General features: G+C 34.3%; 1 protein-coding gene across 4 annotated transcripts in view; it reads right to left on the reverse strand.

Moving 5' to 3' along the window:
• Positions 1-19,829, reverse strand: part of PMS1 (PMS1 homolog 1, mismatch repair system component) — an 83,215-nt gene that overhangs the window by 56,808 nt on the left and 6,578 nt on the right. For 3 of the 4 annotated variants that reach the window (XM_045559985.1, XM_045559984.1, XM_045559987.1), the window contains exons 3-5: positions 17,891-18,042; positions 14,390-14,572; positions 4,704-4,806 (exon numbers count right to left, since the gene is read on the reverse strand). In XM_045559985.1, coding sequence (XP_045415941.1) covers positions 4,704-4,806; positions 14,390-14,572; positions 17,891-18,022 — 418 coding nt within the window. In that variant the 5' untranslated portion in view covers positions 18,023-18,042. Of the gene's footprint in view, positions 1-4,703; positions 4,807-14,389; positions 14,573-17,890; positions 18,043-19,165; positions 19,200-19,829 lie in introns of those variants that run through there. The other variant, XM_045559986.1, reaches the window with a different exon arrangement.

Here is a 19,829-nt window from a genome sequence, read left to right on the forward strand (position 1 = left end):
TCAGTAATTTGATGATGATGTGCTTACCCGTGGTTCTGTTTGTATTTATTTCACCTGGGGTTCATTCTGTTCCTTGAGTCTATGGTTTTATGTCTTTCAACAATTTTGAAAAATTCTCTTTTCAGATTTATTGTTCTGCTCCAGTCTCTCTCTTTCTTGTCTTCCTGGGATTCCAGTCACATTAAACAGTTGTCTCACAAATCTCTGATGCTCTCTTCTCTTTTTTTTCATTCTATATTCTCTCTGTACTTCAGTTTACATCATTTCTATTGACCTGCCTTCAAATTCACAAATCTTTTCTTCTGCTATGTCCAGTCTGCTGTTAAACCCATCCAACGAATGCTTCAGATATAGCACTTTTTTTGTTCTAGAATTTTCAATTGGCTCTTTAGTTTCTATTTCTCTGCTGTAATTCTCCAGCTTCACATTGATTTTGACCACTTTTCCTTCTAAATTCTTTAACATCATTGTTTTTAAAGTTTTCATCTGTTAAGTCAAACATCTGGGTTATCTTTGAGTTTGCTTCTACTATTTTTTATCTTGATTATAGATTCCATTTTCCTTTCTTCGTGTCTCTCCAAATTTTTGCCAGACATTGTGTATAAAAGAAAAATAGTTACTGAAGAAGACAGTATTTTTTCCTAGAGAAAGTGCTTTGTTTCCTGTTAAGCAGCTAGAATGAAGAACAAACAGATCTTTTCAACTTAATTAAAAGCTTATCTAAGTTGTGGCTGAGTTTCCCCTTTAGTTCCAGTTCACCTCTAGTTTCAAAAATGCCTTGAGGATGGAATCAGATCTCTTCCTCTAGCAAGGCTTTAAGATCTTTCTTTCTCTAGCTCAGTCCCAACTTCCTTCATCACTGCAGCAAAGTCCTGAGATTCAGTGTGTGGGGCAGACTAGGTCTTTTTGAAGATCCCATATTCCAATCTGTCCTGTCAGGCCACATGTGGCTATTAGAAGTTCAGCTGGTTTCCTCTACTGTCATAAAAGATCTCTTACCTATAGCATGCCTGCTCCTTTGTCCACAAATGCCTCCAGACTCAGTTAATGCTCCCAAGAATGCAAGTGGCCACCAGTCACTTCTTTTCTAGGAAGGGGTAGTCTCTCTTGAATTTAGTTCATTTAAACTCTGTGACACAGTTCTTCAGTGAGTTTACAGAAAGACACAACTTTTTAAAACTATGTTTTTTCCCCCTCATTGCTACACAAAGAGCAATAGTCTTTTGAAATCTTCTATATCCATCACTCTTCTCTTGCTGAAAGGTTATACTCATTCCTTCTTACCTATCATCTTCACACTCCTACCATCTTCAAACTCAAATGTCATCTTTTCTGAAAAACTTGTTAATCTCTCTCTAGGCAGTTGGTGGCTTCATTTTATTGTCATTATTTATTTACTCAATCTGTGTTTCCCACTACTGAGTTCCTAGATGACAAATATAATGGCATCCACTATAGCTGTGGACAGACAGAAGGCAAAAATCAAGAGGGAAAAATACAAATGTGTATATAAAAGTAAAAAAAAGGTATCTGTTGACTTTCAAATATATGTTATGCATCAAAGACCATACTCTATCTAATCCACATATTGATAAACTATTGTTTTGCACCTAAAAATATTCTCTCAAAGTAAATTGAGAATTATTAGTAAGATGAGAATTACGTTTGAATAAAACAGTGGTGGAAAAGACTTCTCTGATTCCAAATGAAATGTGTATCTTTAAAAATACAAGTACCAAGTAATATTAGCCAATAGGTAGGAGGCCCCATTATACTATCATATTTTACAAGAGAAGCGCTCAGCTCTCTAACTTTAGCACATTCTACAAACACCGGAATTAAAATGTAGTCTTGTGATATGCTCCGTGGTATATTTTTACATGACCCTCTGTTATGCCATTTATAAAGACAGCTATTTGTATGCCTAACATAAAGCTATGGTTCCTTGACTGTATCAGAAAGTTTTCTTAAACTATTCAATGAATAAAAGTTCCATTCTTAAATTAAGATGAAAAGGCCTTTTAATACATGCACAATCACACATAGCAGGAATTTACAAAGAACGTGATGCCTTACTCTAATAACAAAGTAGGGAAAGGAAATACCTTGATCAGAGCAATTTAAATATACTACTTTTGATATCTGAGAAATTTCTAAGTCAGAAGTACTAGAAGGCATTAAAAGTATTTGTCCAGGAGGGTAAATCAATTTAGAAAACTTAATACTTATTATCTCAGGTAAAGAGAAGTGACAACAGAAAAAGATATGACAAAAGCAAACAATTTAGTCAGTGTTCTTGGTAAAAGAATTTAAAAGCTATAAATTTATTTCTTTTTAGTTTCAAAAAATGTTTTAAAATGGAAGTGAACAGAAGGTAAGGGCAATTTAAAACAACATACTGTTAAACACATAAATCATTTTAAATGTCTAAATGAATCCATTCAAAAGAAAACCTACACCTAGAAAAAACATAACTGGAATTTCCAGTAAACTTTTTAAACACTTTAAAATGTTTTTTAAATGGGCAACAAATTTTCCAATGCGTAAATAAAATTTTGTTGTAAGCTGTTTCTACACTTACAATTACGCTATGTATAGGTGACATCCTATCAGATGATATGAAGAGGAACTGCAAAGCAAGGATGTTCACACCACAGCAGAAATTAATCCAAGAACCCTAAATGTACAGGTATAAATTAGGATGGTTGAACTGTAGTTTTATCTTACACAGAAAATATTTAAATGGAAGCTGAATGACAGCTGGTGAAATGTGAGTCTGTGATTCAATCACTCAAAAACTATCAACACTAAAGCAATATAAATGTAAAAGCCTTTTGAAAGTGTTTATAGATTTCTATAATATGTCCATCTAGAGCAATTTAAAATTAAGACTTTAATTTTTTGTTTTCCTAACCAATCAACAGTAATTAGATGAAACAAGTGAGTTATGAAAGGTTAATTACTAGTTTTATAACTACTAATCTCCTAAGTATGTTGCTTCTTAAGATAAAAGGAATATGCTAAAGAAATAAGGTTCATTCATTGACTATAGAAATTCTTTAATATGCATACCTGTTCTCACTTCCTAAAGGTAGAAGGCTGAGGTCAGCAGGAAAAGAAAAATCAACCAGCAAAAGGGCAAAGATCAGATGGATTCCATATCTCAGGATTGTTATTTCATAGTTCCCATGGAGATGAATAAAGAAAAGCATGAGAAGTATGAGTGATGCAGAGCCACTGGCCATCCAGATTAGACTGGTTACTACTAAGATAAAAATAAATACTTTTAAGTTTTATAAGGCGACTAGATTACTTTAAAGTACTCTACTGGAGAGCTACTCAAATACCTCCTAATGGTTTCCTAATTTGAATTCCTAAGAACTGAGCTCAGAGTACTTCTGGAGAGGGTTTGTCCTAACCTTCAATACATACTAAAAAGAATTACAATCTATTATTTTTAATTAAAACATACACAATTTTTATTATACATCAAATTAAATAGCTGTTAGACTTGAACTCATTTTCATTAACTGAACAAATGAGAAAAAACAGTGTGTTTTCTTAGGAGTTTCTATTAACTCTTTCCCCTAGGGGGATCCAAAAATATTAATCCCAAATAGGCAACAGTAATCAGTAACAAAGGTAAGGATTTATAAAATAAGAAAAAGAGAGAATTTGGTATCAGTATTAAGATACCAGAAAATAATTTCAATGAAGACAGAAGTCATTTGGAAAAAATCCATTAACGTTAAACCTGGAAGGAAGAAACCACAGAAAATATATCGCATGCACTTTGATAAGTTACAATGAGGGACCACAAAATTAAACATGAATTTAAAATACAAACTGGAGGAGGAGAAGGCTAAACAAAAAACCCAAAAAAGTCCTTTTTTAGACGTAATAATTCTTTTGAACATCATTTTAAAGAGACCATACCTTTAATACTCTCTTAATCATCCTATTATCACAAATTAGTGTGAAAAAGATTAAAGGAGATATGTGAAACTCAAGCCTAAAAAGATATTTTTTCCCTACAGAAGTAAGTAGTTCTTAGAAACACTTAAAACGTAAGATACCAATTAAAATGTAATAGAATTACACAAAAGGATATAAAACTCCATTAACTAAATGATAAGCAGCAACAATAATTAATATATTTATTTGCTTCAAAATAATACAGAAAGGGAGGACAGAGGTAAGGGTATTAGAGAAAGAACTTCAGCAATGAGTTGATAATTGCTGAAAGTGAGTGAAGAGTACACTGTTCTATCTACTTGTGCATATGTTTGAAGTTTTCCATAAATAAATATATTTTAAATTATTTAACCATAATATTAACATCTTCATGATATGGTTTACTACCATTGCTACCAAATCAATGATGTTTTAGGTGTTTCAATAAAATATACTTCATATATGAAGATACCGGTGACACAGCACAAGTAAAATGAATGCTGTTACCGTTTTTACAGAAGAGCAACTAGTCCACTGAGTGGTCCACAAGTCTCTCACATAGTTCCTTTTGAGAACAACTCTAAATATTTAAGAGACTGGTGACTAGAGTAAAGGCTGAATGTTCACGTGGAATTTAATTAGCCCTTATCAGGATCAAGCCCAAAGCAATACATTTAAATTTGAGGAGTAACACTTTTTTAAAACAAATAAGACAAAAGATAAAGAAGGCTACAAAGCTACTCTCTTACCTTGACCAAGATGTGAAGGTTTTTGAGAAAGTATGTGACCACTGCCATCTAAAACATATTGGGTGCTAAAATTATCAGCAGCCGTCCTTGTTGTAATTAAAACCTGGAGGGAAAAAAAAAAAACTTCTAATAAAATTATCATTTTAGATATTAGATTTAAAATAATTAGATTTAAAATAATTATCACATAATATAGTTAACATTGTAAAAAGTTTTACTTGATAAATTCTTATATCTACTTCTTTTGTAATATTCCTTAGTTATACTAATAAGCAATAGGCCAGCTTGTATTTTTTCTGTTACAAATTACTGCTTTTTATTTCAAGCATTTTAATAAAACACTCATACACAAACCAGTATACTTGAAATGGCTGTATGTATTATATATATCTCATATGACATATCTGTAAAAGCAAACAATTCAACTGCATCAGGGGAGCTTGCTTTTTAAAAGACTGTTTCCATAGATTTGATGGCAAATGAATAATCCTTTGGTAAAGTGATCATTCCCTCCCCTTTTTATATTCTGTGTAAAAACTGCATTTCCGTATTGCAAATTTATGGTTCAAAAAATAAAATTTAAATTATACATATATATATTTATGGACAATTTTTTCTTAAAACCAGGCTTTAAACTCATTAAGTGTAAAATTTTTATTAATTAAAAAACTTTAGCATTAAAATGTGTAAGCATAAGAAGGGATTTCATTCACCATGCAAACACTTCTTCAGATGTTAGTCATAGAAATAAAATTTTAAAGTGTCTGCACTCTTCTGAGTAATGCTCATCCTTAGCTTTCTATTTACCTACCTCATGAGATTAGTCAGAAAGTATAACAATAATAAAATATACCTTTGTTAGACAAAAACCCAAGGGTGAGGAATGAGGATGCTGGCAAGGAAAACAAGGTGAACTAGGAAGAAGATAGCCTCCTCACACATATCATGATCAACGATGACCCAAAATTGACCGTAATCTTTCTTGGCCATCCTTCTACTCAGGAGCGGGAACTCCTCTGGGGCCAGTTGGGTTTACATTTGATGGTTCTGTCACCCTGTCCTAACCAAGCACATTTATTGTAGGCCATATGGCTCTGTGGAGCAAGTGGGTACCATGCAGGGAATATTAGAGCCACCACAAAAAAAAAAAAAAAAGGCTTCTCTACCTCACAATACTGGTAGAATCTGCTAGATTCTGAGAATGAAGTCCACAATACCCTTACTAGGGGTATCTTACCAAGCTATTTCTATGATAACTATCCCCTCCACAAAAAAGTACCTAAAACAGACAAATTGTGAGCTTCTGTGTACTCTTTAGTGATTATTCTACTTCTCCCAAAATACATTCCATGGTTCAGAGCTTTATATTACAGGACAGAACTGCTAAAGATTTTCTTTCCCGTGTTTAATCACTCCAAGATTGCACCTTTAAAAATAATTCTACTTTTAACCAACTACTTCTCCAAAATGCCAAGGTCAACTGAATTCTATTTCTATTCTCCAAAGAGCTAGCCACCTGATCTAAACTTGGTGTCACTGAGCAAAGACAGCCCTGGGACTCTGAGTTCCAGTACTAACTCTGCCAGTAGCTTCTAGATGGTCCTGAATAAATGATTACATTATCATCTTTAAGGGGGCGACAAGATGAAGATGATGCTAATACTTTATAAGGTTACATGGGATTTTGCTTTAACCACTTCAAAACATTTTATAAGACATTAACTTGCTCATCCTTTAAACATATTAGTGAATAATAAACATATGCCAGCCTAGACAAATAAACTGAAGTGCTACAAAGTAAAATAGGACCTTAGTGTTCATAATGTAACATTTATGGTAAAGTAAAAAAAATAGAACACAGTATTATTTTTCAATACTAAAAATGTTTTTAAATTACAATTTGTAAGGTACTAGGAAAATTTATTTAGATAGGAAATGTTTTGTAATTCACAAAGACAGTGAAGGATAAAACAAGCACATAAGCATATTTCACAAATTCATGAAATACAGTGTGTTCCTCAGAGGAAGGAAAGGAATTGTATTTCAAGAGTTCATTTCATCATATGACCCTGTGTCCTAGGCAGGAAACCTTTTTTTGGACCAGGCACAGGTTCAGAAGGCGTTAGCTGTGCAGCAGCTAGCATTTAAACCTGCAACAACTCCACCATCAGGAGCATCTCTGATATTTCAAACTATCAGTGGTGGTTCTTACTACAGACATTGAGGAATCATAGCAATGAGTGAATGTAGTGGTGTCAAGAGAAGAAAAAAAAACCCATTATTTTAAACGGAGAAGTTTTAGAAGTTCTTAGAGGGCCTTAGAGGTTATGTTAGCTATCAGTTATTAAAAACTGACTCTCTAGTCCAGTTACTGAGTTTTAAGAAACTATAGTATTATTATAAAATTAAAATTACATGAAAACATTTAAACTTTAGATAAACACAGTTTTTCTTCAACATTTAGATACTAGGTAATTATCATAAAGCCTTTTGGTTTTATTTAGATGACTTTTGGATGAACATTTTGGGACAGAAAACATGAGTCTGAAAATTAAGATAAATGGTCTTTATGATTCAAGTGAAACATGCACTTTTGCTTGGATGACTGAAATTTCTTTTGCTTTCTGTGTATGCCTGCCTGTGCATAGCTGTACACTAAAGTACTCTGATTTTAGAACCTGCCCAGATGCCTACTATGGGAAGACTAGCAACAGGGAGATCTTGGCCCTGGCTTTTCTACTTTCAACAGAGTTCTATTAACCTATGAGGAAGCTGTATTTAGGAACCAAATATTCGAAGTGCTTAAAAAATTTCTGAGCCTATTCTGACTAAAGCTCTACCACCATGGCTATAAAGGATATAGGAAGTATCCTACACTGTGGAAAAGGAGTCAGGAATCATTTACTTGGCTTAGAACCATCAGAATGATGCTAGGAGCTTCTCCTGACTTTTTTATAGCTATGTGGGCCCACGAATAACAGAGTTCCAACTTTCATCTTCAAAACAGAATGACTTAGCTTCTTATTCTGCTCCTCTAAGCCATGGAGACTTAATGGGATGTAAAACAAAAACAAATCTACAGATCTTGTATTATCTCATCACAAAATTATGTATAGCTGACTCTTGAACAACAGGAGGGCTAAACTGCATGGGTCCACTTATACGTGGATTTTTTTTCTGCCTGTGCCACCGCTGAGACAGCAAGACCAACCCTTCCTCTTCCACAGCCTGCTTAATGTGAAGACAACAAGGATGAACACTTTTATGATGATCCACTGCCACTTAATGAATAGCAAATATATTTTCTCTTCCTTATGATTTTCTTAATAACATTTTCTTTAGCTTACTTTTATTGTAATAACACAGTATATAACATACAAAATATGTGTTGTTTGTTTGTTAGCGGTAAGGCTTCTGGTCAACAGTAGGCTATTAGTATTTAAGTTTTAGGGAATCAGAAGTTACATGCAGATTTTTGACTACACCAGGAGTCTGTACCCCTTACCCTGACACTGCTCAAGGATCAACTGTATGTGATTTTGATAGGTCAGAAGAATACCCAGCACACTGTGACCACTTAAAAATGTTAAACGAATGAATCAATAAATATGAATGCTATGAAGAGGAAGGCTGGCAAACTCTTCTAATTCTTCTGAGGGAAAAAATGAACTTATGATACAGAATGAAGACCTTTGGTGTGAATTAGGAATTTACCTATGAATGGCTGTTAAATTTTACAAAGGATTTCCCAAAAATGTGGAGCAGTCTGAATGAACTTTGGATGCTGATGCAAAATACTGCCAGCAGAAGGGAACAAGGAATTGTGATAACTTCATCACATATGTGATACAGCTGAATACTACTTTTTCACATTCATTCAAGTCTAAAGTAGAAATAACTTTCATCTGTATGGCATAAGACAATATTTAAGATACTTTAACATGTATTATTTTACTTGACCCTCAAATCATTATCCTCACACTATAGATTTAAAAAAAAAAAGATTCTCAGAAAAGTTAACCTGTTTTACACCTTAGGCTAGGTCTCCTATTCAAACACTTGGGATTTAGAATTAGGCTTCTGACTCCTAGCTCAGAGTTTGTTTTGAGTTTAAAAAGACAAAATTGTTGTGTATTTCTCCTAAAACCAAGGTGTAATTTAGCCTCCATTTAAAATCTAGTCCAAAAAGCTTAAATGAGTTTCTTAAACATTTCTTGTGCATGAAAAAGACCATTTATAATATAATACATATAAAAAATATCAACCTAAAAAGGAATAAGATCTTTTATTATATACATCTTATTATGTGATAGTAACAATATATACAAGTAGTCTTTATAAAAATTTTTATGAAAAGGTCAAAAGCAGAATTTTCACTATCTCTAGTTCATTCTAGTCACTGTGTTTAGTAAAGCTGTAATTTAACAATACCAGCAATTTAACACTGAAGATGACAATAACTCAGAATTATTGCTCTACAAGCAATAAATGTTAAAAGAAGTGATGCTTGCTGACATGATTTTAAAGAAAACCATTACTAATTTGTGTTTGTCACTGATATACTTACATTCATTGTAGATTATGAAAGCAGTAATTCTATTTTAAATATCAATAGTTTACTCTCTATATATAAAAAGAATGCTTTACTCCTTTGGACTGTTTAAGGTTGGAAATAATTTTATAATTGATAAGTTAAGAAAATTGCCCATTCTTTTCCAGTATATGAATAAAGAATACAGAATTAGATTCAGAAAGAATACAGAATTTAGATTCCTCCTGCCAATTTTGCTGAAAGTCTAGCTTAATTTTTCTTTTCGTAACTAAAATTATTAGCATCTTTAAAGTAACCTAATGAAAAGAAATGTTGAAAATTGGAGTTTTGGGTGATGACTGTTTGATAGTGCAAGAAAACTAATTCCCAAGTACATATTATCAAGTTGTTGAGCCTTGGATGGTTTACAAGAGTATGACTTTTAAAATTACCTGTATCAGTTTGGTAGAGAAAATAAATCACTAATTTTTATTATGTAACTGTAAATCTCTATATAAAAATTTCAAAATAAACCAGAGTCTTGAAAATAAATAAGGAACTTCTATATATGTAACCTCAATTCCTTCTGAGTGCTGAAGAATATTCAAGTTTAAAAAGTCAACTTTTTTTCCCAAAAAGCACTCATTAAGCCTTACCGAACATTTATTTTTAAATGTAACTGACTTTAACAAACATATATTACTTTGTTTTTCTGAAATACTATTCACAGTCCTCCCATATAAGTTTTAATCCGACTACTGCTAACAATTTATCTATTGAGCTTACCACTGTAGGCCTGGGTGTATTTATTATTTTAATATGGAGGTATTTTTAAACTTAAAAATAGCTTTCTAACCATGCTAGTAAGAAGGCAATATAGCCTACTGGGGAGAACGCAGTACTGAAAGGCATGAAATTAGAACTGAATTCTGGGCTTTGCCTTGGACAAACTATATTCCTGCATAGGTCACAAACTTCATATTCCATTTACTTCACTGTGCACAGTTCCTCTGAAATAGCCTACCTAGCACAGCACCCAAAATAGAGCAGACAATGAAGTATTAGTTGATTACTTATTAGAGACTGTGTTTTGAAGTTGGGGTAAGAAGACCTGGCATTTGGCTTCACCAGACCCCAGTTTTCCTCATCAGTAATATGAAGAGACTGAACCATAGAAGACCTGCATCGTACGTTGGCTTACCAGTGAAGCAGACTCCAAGTCGAAGATTAGTAAACAAGAAATGTATTGATGAGTACTCTGGAATGATCACCTGTGGGGACAGGGAAGCCTAGCCCTGAACTGGGTGGGCCTGGGCCTTTACAACCCTCATCAACCAGTTACTGGATGCAGGTTGCCCCGCATGACCTGGGTAAGGGCAATCTCCGGGGGAGATTCGGCTGTGAGCATCCAGTCACCAACACTCTTGGAAGATGGGAGATGAGTGCTCAGTCTTGAAGGAGGGATCTGGGTGATATACCAGGGTCCACTACCACCACCAGAATCCCTTCCAGTTCTATATTTCCTTAGCTTTCAGGTACAATCAATCCTAAATTATCCTCAAAAACTATGATAAAATAACACATGTTGCAGGATTCTATTTATATCAAGTTCAAGCACATGTAGGACTAATCTATGTTGCTAGAGGTCAGAATAGCAGTTACTTTTGAGGAGCACTGACTGCGGGGGGTATGAGAGAACTTTCTGGGGTGCTGATAATGGTCTGTATTTTGATCTGGGGTATATATGTGTGTACAAATTCATTGTGCTCTGTGTGTGTATATGTGTGGTATGGTTTTCCAAAGATTCCCAAAGATTTACAAGAATGGGGATTCAATAAAATAGTCCATTAATATTTTCTAAGATTCAAAAATGCTTGGCATTGCAATGTGTAAATTGCAAACATAATTTTTTTAAGCTTATAGTTTTCCATTATTGTGATACTTTGGTAATTCTTTTGTAATTTTGATGAGCAAAATGATTTTAACTATTTATACTCCAGGCCATTTGAATGCCTCAAAAATAAAAGACAAAATTATAAACTTGCCTATTAAGTGGGTTTAAGTAATCAAATAAGGAAACAAGACGGAGTGACCAATGGACAAAGACTTGCAAAACTGCTATCTAGAATCAGAACTGCAATGAAGATTTGGATAAATCACGCGGTTCATGTATAACATATTTATAAAGACTAAGTACAGTGCTGCCACCTAGCATACAAAGCTGATTATGACCAACTTCAGCTCTGAAAGGTAATAAACATCTTGTAGAAGATACAGAAATGCTGAATTATATCTTTTCTGACAATATTCTACCAAATAAAGCTTAAAGATTATTTGCTAACAGCTAAAAAAATATCAAATACTTAAGTTCTACAACAAAAAATATAACTTCCAAAATAGCCACTGAGAACTCTAACAACAGTACTAGTACTGGGAGGTTCAGAGGTTCCCTACTGCAAACTCCATTACATTTTAAAAACAGACACTCTGTATGAGATTCAGGGCTATAGGTTCCCATATACAGTCTCTGGGCAGAAAGATGGGCAATGCCCAGTCGTATCTCCGGTCACTCTTCCCCAAAATCTATTTGGAGGCTCAGTGAACTCTAAATAAAACAAGTGAACAAGACAGAGCACATGGTGTGCTAGATTATGTATGGACAGAGGTTTTAAGAGTGCACCTTCAATGGTATCTGAGCATGCAGATTCTAACAAGCAAGAGCCCCTAGTCCTCTATGTTCCAAAAGCAAAAACCTCCCACTTAAACTTCATCACCCCCACAATTTTTCTGGCCTACATAGGACATCACCCACAGAGCCCCAAAGTAAAAGAGTAGGTGAATACAGATGGTCCCCAATTTACAGTAGTTCAACTTATGATTTTTTGACTTTACAATAGTGTGGAAGCAAAATGCCTTCAAAAGGAAGCAGTAGGATACTCCTGCAATGTTGGGCAGTAGAAGTGAGCCACAGCTCCCAGTTGGCCACACCATCACGAAGGTAAACAACTGATACTCTACAGTGTACAGTGTTGCCAAATGATTTTGCCCAACTATAGGCTAACAGAAGTGTTCTAAGCATGTTTAAGGTAGGCTAGGCTAAGCTATGAGGTTTGGTAGGTCAGTGTATTAAATGCATTTTCGACTTACAACATTTTCAACTTACAATGGGTTTATTGGGATTTAACCCCATTGTAAGTCAAGGAGCATGTGGACATGAGACCCTATCTTCAAAAAAACAGAAAAAACATACACTGTGCCAGCACTTCAAAGACAGAAGTGCTGAGGGAAGACCACAATGAGCCTGGAGAATACATCACTGCTGGGGAGACTAGGCTACTAAACAGATTTCCAAAGACCAGAAAAGGAGACAGTAACAATCTCTCAGATCCATGCCATTTTTCCTGGACAACAGGCATGAAGTCCTATCATTTTACTGCACCAGAACATAACTCACCTAAATCGGGTCTGCCGGCCTAAGCACAAATGAAGGATTACATATGACCACTGGACAAACTTCAACAGCTAAAGAGACCCTCACAATTACCATCATTCACTGGCATACAGATACTATTACACAATAAAAGAGCCCAACAGCCACAGAATCATGTAATCAAACACAACTGGGATATATGTAAATGAAGAGATCAAGATTCTAGATGGGCTTTGCCACAAACTAGTTATAAAATCTGGAACAGAGGCAGTGTAGTATAATTGGTTCTGTGCAAGTGAGTGTGCCAGGCACCGAACTCATGGGTTTATAGACATTGAAAGTACCTAACCAGCAGTTTAGAAGAGTAAAGTTCTTGGATCCAATCTGCCCCTAACTAGCTAGGGTTTAAACCAAGTCAATTCACATCTCTAGAGCATAATTTCATTACCTGTATTGACTCGTGTGATATTTCCAAGTGTGTTCCACAGAATAAAAAAACAAAAACAGTGGTATGCTTCTCAGGTGTTTCATAGTCAAGTAGGTATAGGGAAATATACCTACTATAAATCACCAACCTTGAGATTTACAACGTGCTTTAGTTAAAGGCTTTAAGAAGTGCTATAGTTACATATCTGTTTAGTTTTTTTGCTGTATTTTTTCCAAGCCAATGGGCCACTAAACCACCTGTTCCTCTAATAAATATTAACAGCAAAACACACTTTGCTGCCCTTCAAAAAATTAAACACAGAATTGCCGTATGACACAGCAAATCCACTTCTGGGTATATTATTACCAAAAGAATTGAAAGTGGGGACTCAGACAGGTATTTGTACACCAATGTTCCCAGCAACATTATTCACAACAGCCAAAAGGTGCAAGCAACCCAAGTGTCCATCGATGGATGAAAGTATAAATAAAATGTGGTATATACAATGAAATATTATTCAGCCTTAAAAAGGAAATTCTTACACATGCTACAACATGGATGCACCTTGTAGACGGTATGCTAAGGACAGACACAAAAGAACAAATATTGTATGATTTCACTTATATGAGGTACTTATAATAGTCAAACTCATGGAGACAAAGTAGAACAGTGGTTACTGTGGTATAGGGGCAAAAGGAATGGGAATTCAGTGTTTAATGGGTACATAGTTGCAGTTTGGGATGCTGAAAAAGTTCTGGAGATTGATAATGGTGATGGATGCATAAAAATGTGAATGTACTTAATGCCACTGCCACTGAATTGTACACTTAAATATGGTTAAAATGGGCCAGGTGTGGTGGCTCATGCCTGTAATTCCAGCACTTTGGGAGGCCATGGCAGGAGGATTGCTTGAGGCCAGGAGTTTGAGACCAGCTTGGGTAACATAGCAAGACCCATCTCCACAAAAAATTAAAATAAAATAGCTGGGCATGGGGGTGCTCATCAGTAGTCCTAACTACTTGAGAGGCTGAGGCAGGAGGATAGCTTGAGCCCAGGAGTTCAGGGCTGCAGTGAGCTATGATCATGCCACTGCACTCCAGCCTGAGTGACAGCAAGACCATCTCAAAAAGCAAAACCAAAATAAATAAATATGGTTAAAATGGTAAATTTTACATTATGCATGTTTTACTATAATAAAAAATGTAAAAACATACTTCATCAAATACTGGACTATTTCTCTTAATTCTAATATTTTGTAATTATGAAATCACTACTATAACCAATATAAATTACCTTACCTCAGCTACACAACAAATTGATCCCAAGGCTTCTCCACGAAAACCGTAAGTTGTCAAGTTTTCCAGATCTTCATGACTACTTATTTTTGAGGTGTAGTACTTCATTGCCATTACAGGTGCATCAATGGCCTTGATACCCTCACCATTATCTCGTACCTCAATTTTATCAAATCCATAGTTTTCCTATAAAATGTTAAAAAACACCTTTATATATAAAAATATTAAACTGTTATCACATTTAGAAGCAAAAAAAAACAACAGAAGAAATAATTTTGCCATTTATTTACCTCATATGGAAGCATAACATTATGGAAATAAGAGTTTAAAATCGTTAGCTCTACTAATTCCTGGTTGTGTTCCTAACAAGTTCCTTATTTCCTTTGGGCTCAAATTCAACAGTAAAATAAGGAGGTCAGTCCTTTTAACTGTTTCACTACAATGAGCATTTATGATAATTTGTTTAAATTTGACCAAAAAATTTTTTCCAAATTATATCTTCCTTTCATATATATATAAGCTCCTAAACGAAACAAAACAGAACACTATCACCAATAAAACAAAACTTTTCTACCCACCAAGACTCTAGCAATTATTATTCAACCTGATTTTTAATACTTTTTCCCTTGCTGCTTTCATAAAAAACTTTAAACATTTACTACATTATAACTTTCTCAATTTCTTTCTGCAAATAATCACTTAACAGAAAACTGCTGAGAAACACCTAATTTGGCAACCTCAGTGACTTTTTAATTCAACAGTCAAGAAAAATTTTTTAAAAACTAAATTCATATTTTAGTTTTATATTCTAATGCTAAAAATATGCATATATAATAAAAACAAAATCTAAATTACTATAGTGACCACTTTCTAGGAATACCATATCCTAAATTTGGTAGCCAACTTCTATCATAAGACTGACTCCACAAAGTTTTACACATATGACCATAGATGCAAGTTATAAAGGGGGAAAAAATACTTCCTAAAATTATAATGACTATAGTATTTAAAATAATACATCTGGCTAGGCATGGTGGCTCACACCTGTAATCTTAGCACTCTGGGAGGCCGAAGCAGGAGGATCTTTTGAGCTCAAGAGTTAGAGAACAGCCTGAGCAAAGAGTGAGACCCTGTCTCTACTAAAAATAGAAAAAAATTAGCCAGGCATGGTGGCATATGTCTGTGGTCCCAGCTACTCAGGAGGCTGAGGCAGGAGGATGGCTTGAGCCCAGGTGTCTGAGGTTGCTGTGAGCTAGGCTGATGCCATGGCACTCTAGCCCGGGCAACAGAGGGAGACTGTCTCAAAAAAATAAATAAACAAAACTGCTCCAAAAAAAAAAAAAGAAAAAAAAAAATACCACAGCTTTTTAATAACCTAAAATTGTATAATACTACAAATGTCAGCATTTTTTAAGTAAGATATACAAAGCATTGGAGGAAAACATCTAAGATTTAGTTCCTCAAATCTCTCAATCTAAAATTAAGTTGACATTCCATGAATAATTTGCTTCATTTTATAGAAAAATCATTCAATACAGAAATGCAAATCGAGACATAAATAAGAACTCTAGGCATTAGAGTAAAATCAGAACATAAAGATCTGTTTTAATATTTAAAATTGTATTATCATGTTTAATTAATTATAACAACATACCTAGTCAGGATAGCTATTATTGCACAAAACCACAATAAAACATTTGTGGTATTTATTTTAAAATTCTACAAACCAGTTAGTAAACGTCAATACTAAAATATATAGTCAGGTTAAAATGTTTTATTTAGTCTTATAGGAGGACTTCTGTTGACTTTGCAACACTATTTTACAGAACAATGTTTTTCTTCCAGAGACATTTAAGAACAAGATACATTTGCTTGTCTAAGATTCTTAAGTGAAATCCGTTGGATATAACTATCTAATCCTATTCAATTATTACCATTTGTACTCTAATCAGACTGAACTATAAGAAATGCCTAAAAAACATAAATTGTCTTTCTTTGGGTTTAATTTACTTTTTTTTCAGGTTTATAAAGCTTAGAGTATATTATTTAAAAACAAAATACAGATTTGATATAAAAAAGCACTTATCAAAGTGTGTTCTCTAAGGTATTAGCATCACTATCAATTAGAAACTTATTAGAAATGCAAATTGTCAGGCCCAACCTAGAACCTGAAGTTCTAGGAGTGGGGCCCAGTACCTATTTTAACAAATGCTCTAAGTTATTCTGATGCACCCAAACATTACAAGAACCACCGACACAGAGGAAAGGTCTTGAATGGGTTTTACAGTCTGAAAGTCCTGGATTCTAATATCAGTGCCACTACTTACTAATTATGTGACTTTGGGCAAGGTCTCAGAACATTAACTATTTCTAAAATAGGTAAAGTAGTAGTTAGTACACAATGCTTTTATAAGAAGTGACTGGTATTTTATTTATACATATATATATAAAGAGATAGAGATCTCATAGAATTTTATCTGATAGATAAGAAAAGTTTAGGTCCCTTTCCTACGAAGATATTCCAATCAGCATTATTTCTAATTCCATGATACTAGAAATAACAAATACCTAATAATTAGGAGACTTAAAAAAAAATATTCTTATATTAAATCAAAAAAATTTATTCATCTTTCTGGTATGTACTAGGTACTGGCCAGGTATGGAGGACACAAAAATAAATAAATTATAGACCTTACATCTATGAGCTAGCAATTTACAACAGAGCAAACAGATATGCAAACTAAGTTCAATAAATCATGATTGAGTGTTGTTAAGTCATATTAACTAAAATGATTTAGCTGGGCACAGTAGCTATGCCTGTAATCCCAGTGACTCAGGAGCCTGAGGCAGGAGGATTGTTTGAGGCCAGGAGTTCAAGACCAACCTGAACAACATAACCAAGACCCCATCTCTAAAAAAAATAAATAAAAAGTAGCTGGGCATAGCAGCACATGCCTGTAGTCCCACCTACTTGGGAGGCTAAGGAAAGAGCATCGCTGAGCCCAGGAGTTCAAGGCTACAGTGAGTGAGCTATTATCACACCACTGCACTCCAGCCTGGGTGATAGAGTGAGACTCACACGTCTTGGGGAAAAAAAAAAAGATTTTGTACAAAACACTAAAATTTAAAAATGTGGAAACTGAAGTAACAGGGAAATGGTTTAGAAATAAGATTAAGTGGAAAAAATAAAATGGCAAAGGGAAATGTTTAAAACAAGTAAATATGAATAACCAAGGACAACTATTTGGAGTACATACAGACTTTAAATTGACATTTTAGGTGACAAAGTCCTAAAGAACATGTTTTCTTTCATAATTTTTAGTTTTACTATAATGCTGATTTAAATTAAAATTTATTTTTAACAATTTACCCTTAAGACAAATAAATAGTCCAATGTCCTAAGAATAATTTGCTGGTACACAGAAAAAAACAAAGGTTTAAGGAGAAAACATCTGTCCAACCCTTTTTTGCTTTGAAAGTATCTGGCTTCTCAAGGACACTCACGAGTTTGACATCTATGCTTGTGGCACCAGCATCCAAGGAGTTTTCAATGAGCTCTTTTACAACACTGACCACTGAAGTGATGATCTGAGAACTTGAAAGGAGGCGGACTGTTGCTGCAGGCAACTGTTTCATTCTAGCTGTTAGCAGAGTAGCTAGAAGATACAAATACAAGTTGTAAAAATAAGAACTGGTAAACAAACATTCTTGACTAACAGAACCAACAGCAATAATAATGACGTAATAATAGCTCACATTCGTTAAGCTTTATTGTATGCCAGACTCTATTGTCAGTAAATACAGTATCTAATCATTTATTTCTTACTAATACCCTTTGGAATAGGTGCCATTATCACCTTCATTTTATAAGACTACTGAGGCACAGAGAAGTTAGGAAACTTGTCCAAGGTCATCCAGTTATTAAGAGGCAGACCTGAGACTTAAATATAGGCAAGTCATTCAATACTTCCTGTGTTGATGTGTAATCTAATTATCTCTTACAAATAAAAATAACCAAAACTGAGTTAAAAAAAAAAAACCATAACAATGTAAGAAGGAGAAAATTGCTTTTTTGCTTTTTTTCTAATTTTTTTTTTCATTTTTTTTTTAACCAGAACCAGAGCTTACAAACTTTTTTCCTGATTTCTCTCAGAGTTTTTGTGAGGCTTTAACTGATAACCACAACTCTGAGTTTTCTCTGAAACTCCAACCCTATATTTCCAACTGCCTGCTGAAATCACTAGCTTAAACTCAAGGTGTTAACAGTCAGCTCCCCCAACCCCATGACATTACTATCACAATAAGCCATTCACCCTGACCCAAATCTTATCAACTCCTAAATCCCATCAATTCTTTTCTCAGTATCTCTCACATTTAGTTCTTCATTTTTATCCTCCCCCCATTAACAGTTCAAGCTCTCAGCATTATACAATATAATTTCCTAATTAGCCTCCATGATTCTTGACCCTTGGTCACCCTATCTATACCACCCATTAACTAAAATGATAATTACAACAAAAAGAACTAACATTTATTAAATATCTAGTACGCTAGACAATATGCTAAGCACTTTCTTTACATGTGAGATTGCATTTAAACCTTGAACCCATAAAAAGTAGGTACTATGGGCTGGGCACCATGGCTTACACGTATAATCCTAGCACTTTGGGAGGCCGAAGGAGGATCACTTGAACCTAGGAATTTAAGACCAGCCTGGGCAATATCAAGACCCTATCTCTACAAAAAATTAAAAAATTAGCTAGGCATGATGGTGCTTACCTGCAATCCCAGCTACTCCAGAGGCTGAGGCAGGAGGACTGCTCAAGCCCAGGAGTTAGAGGCTGCACTGAGCTATGATGATGTCACTGTACTATACCCTGGGCAACAGAGAAAGACCCTGTTTCAAAAACAAACAAAAAAAAAAGTAGGTACTATGTATAAAAATTGTAATTTATAATTATTATATCACTTAAAAGGTTAAAAAAGACTGAGTGATGAAGTAACTGGGCCTAGGTACTTCTCATCAGTTAGAGATTTTTATCTCAATTGTATTTCCTTAAATGTCTGTGCCAACTATGTCTTCGTCCAAACTCATCATAGTAGATCATTGAAAGCATGCACATTGGAATCATTGAAACAAGCATGTTGTAAAAAGATTTCTTAAAAACATTCAGTTGGTAAATTACACTATGGTAATAACTGAAGAATGATAAGAACAGTTGTGCTATAATGAGTGTAATATATGATCTGTTTTCCAGGGAATGACCAGGTGGTGCTATCACCTTGGGATGTAGATAATGACAGTCTCACTTAAACATCATTAGTCATCCATACGTTTTGATGAGTTATAACGTCTTTTTCCATCACTGAGGTCTTTTGGAGTTAGGCTATCTAGACCCTAGAATTACTGTTAATCTGAACTAGTCAGATGCCAGACATGTCG

The sequence above is a fragment of the Lemur catta genome, chromosome 8, assembly GCF_020740605.2.
Source record: "Lemur catta isolate mLemCat1 chromosome 8, mLemCat1.pri, whole genome shotgun sequence".
NCBI classification, from domain to species: Eukaryota; Metazoa; Chordata; class Mammalia; order Primates; family Lemuridae; genus Lemur; species Lemur catta.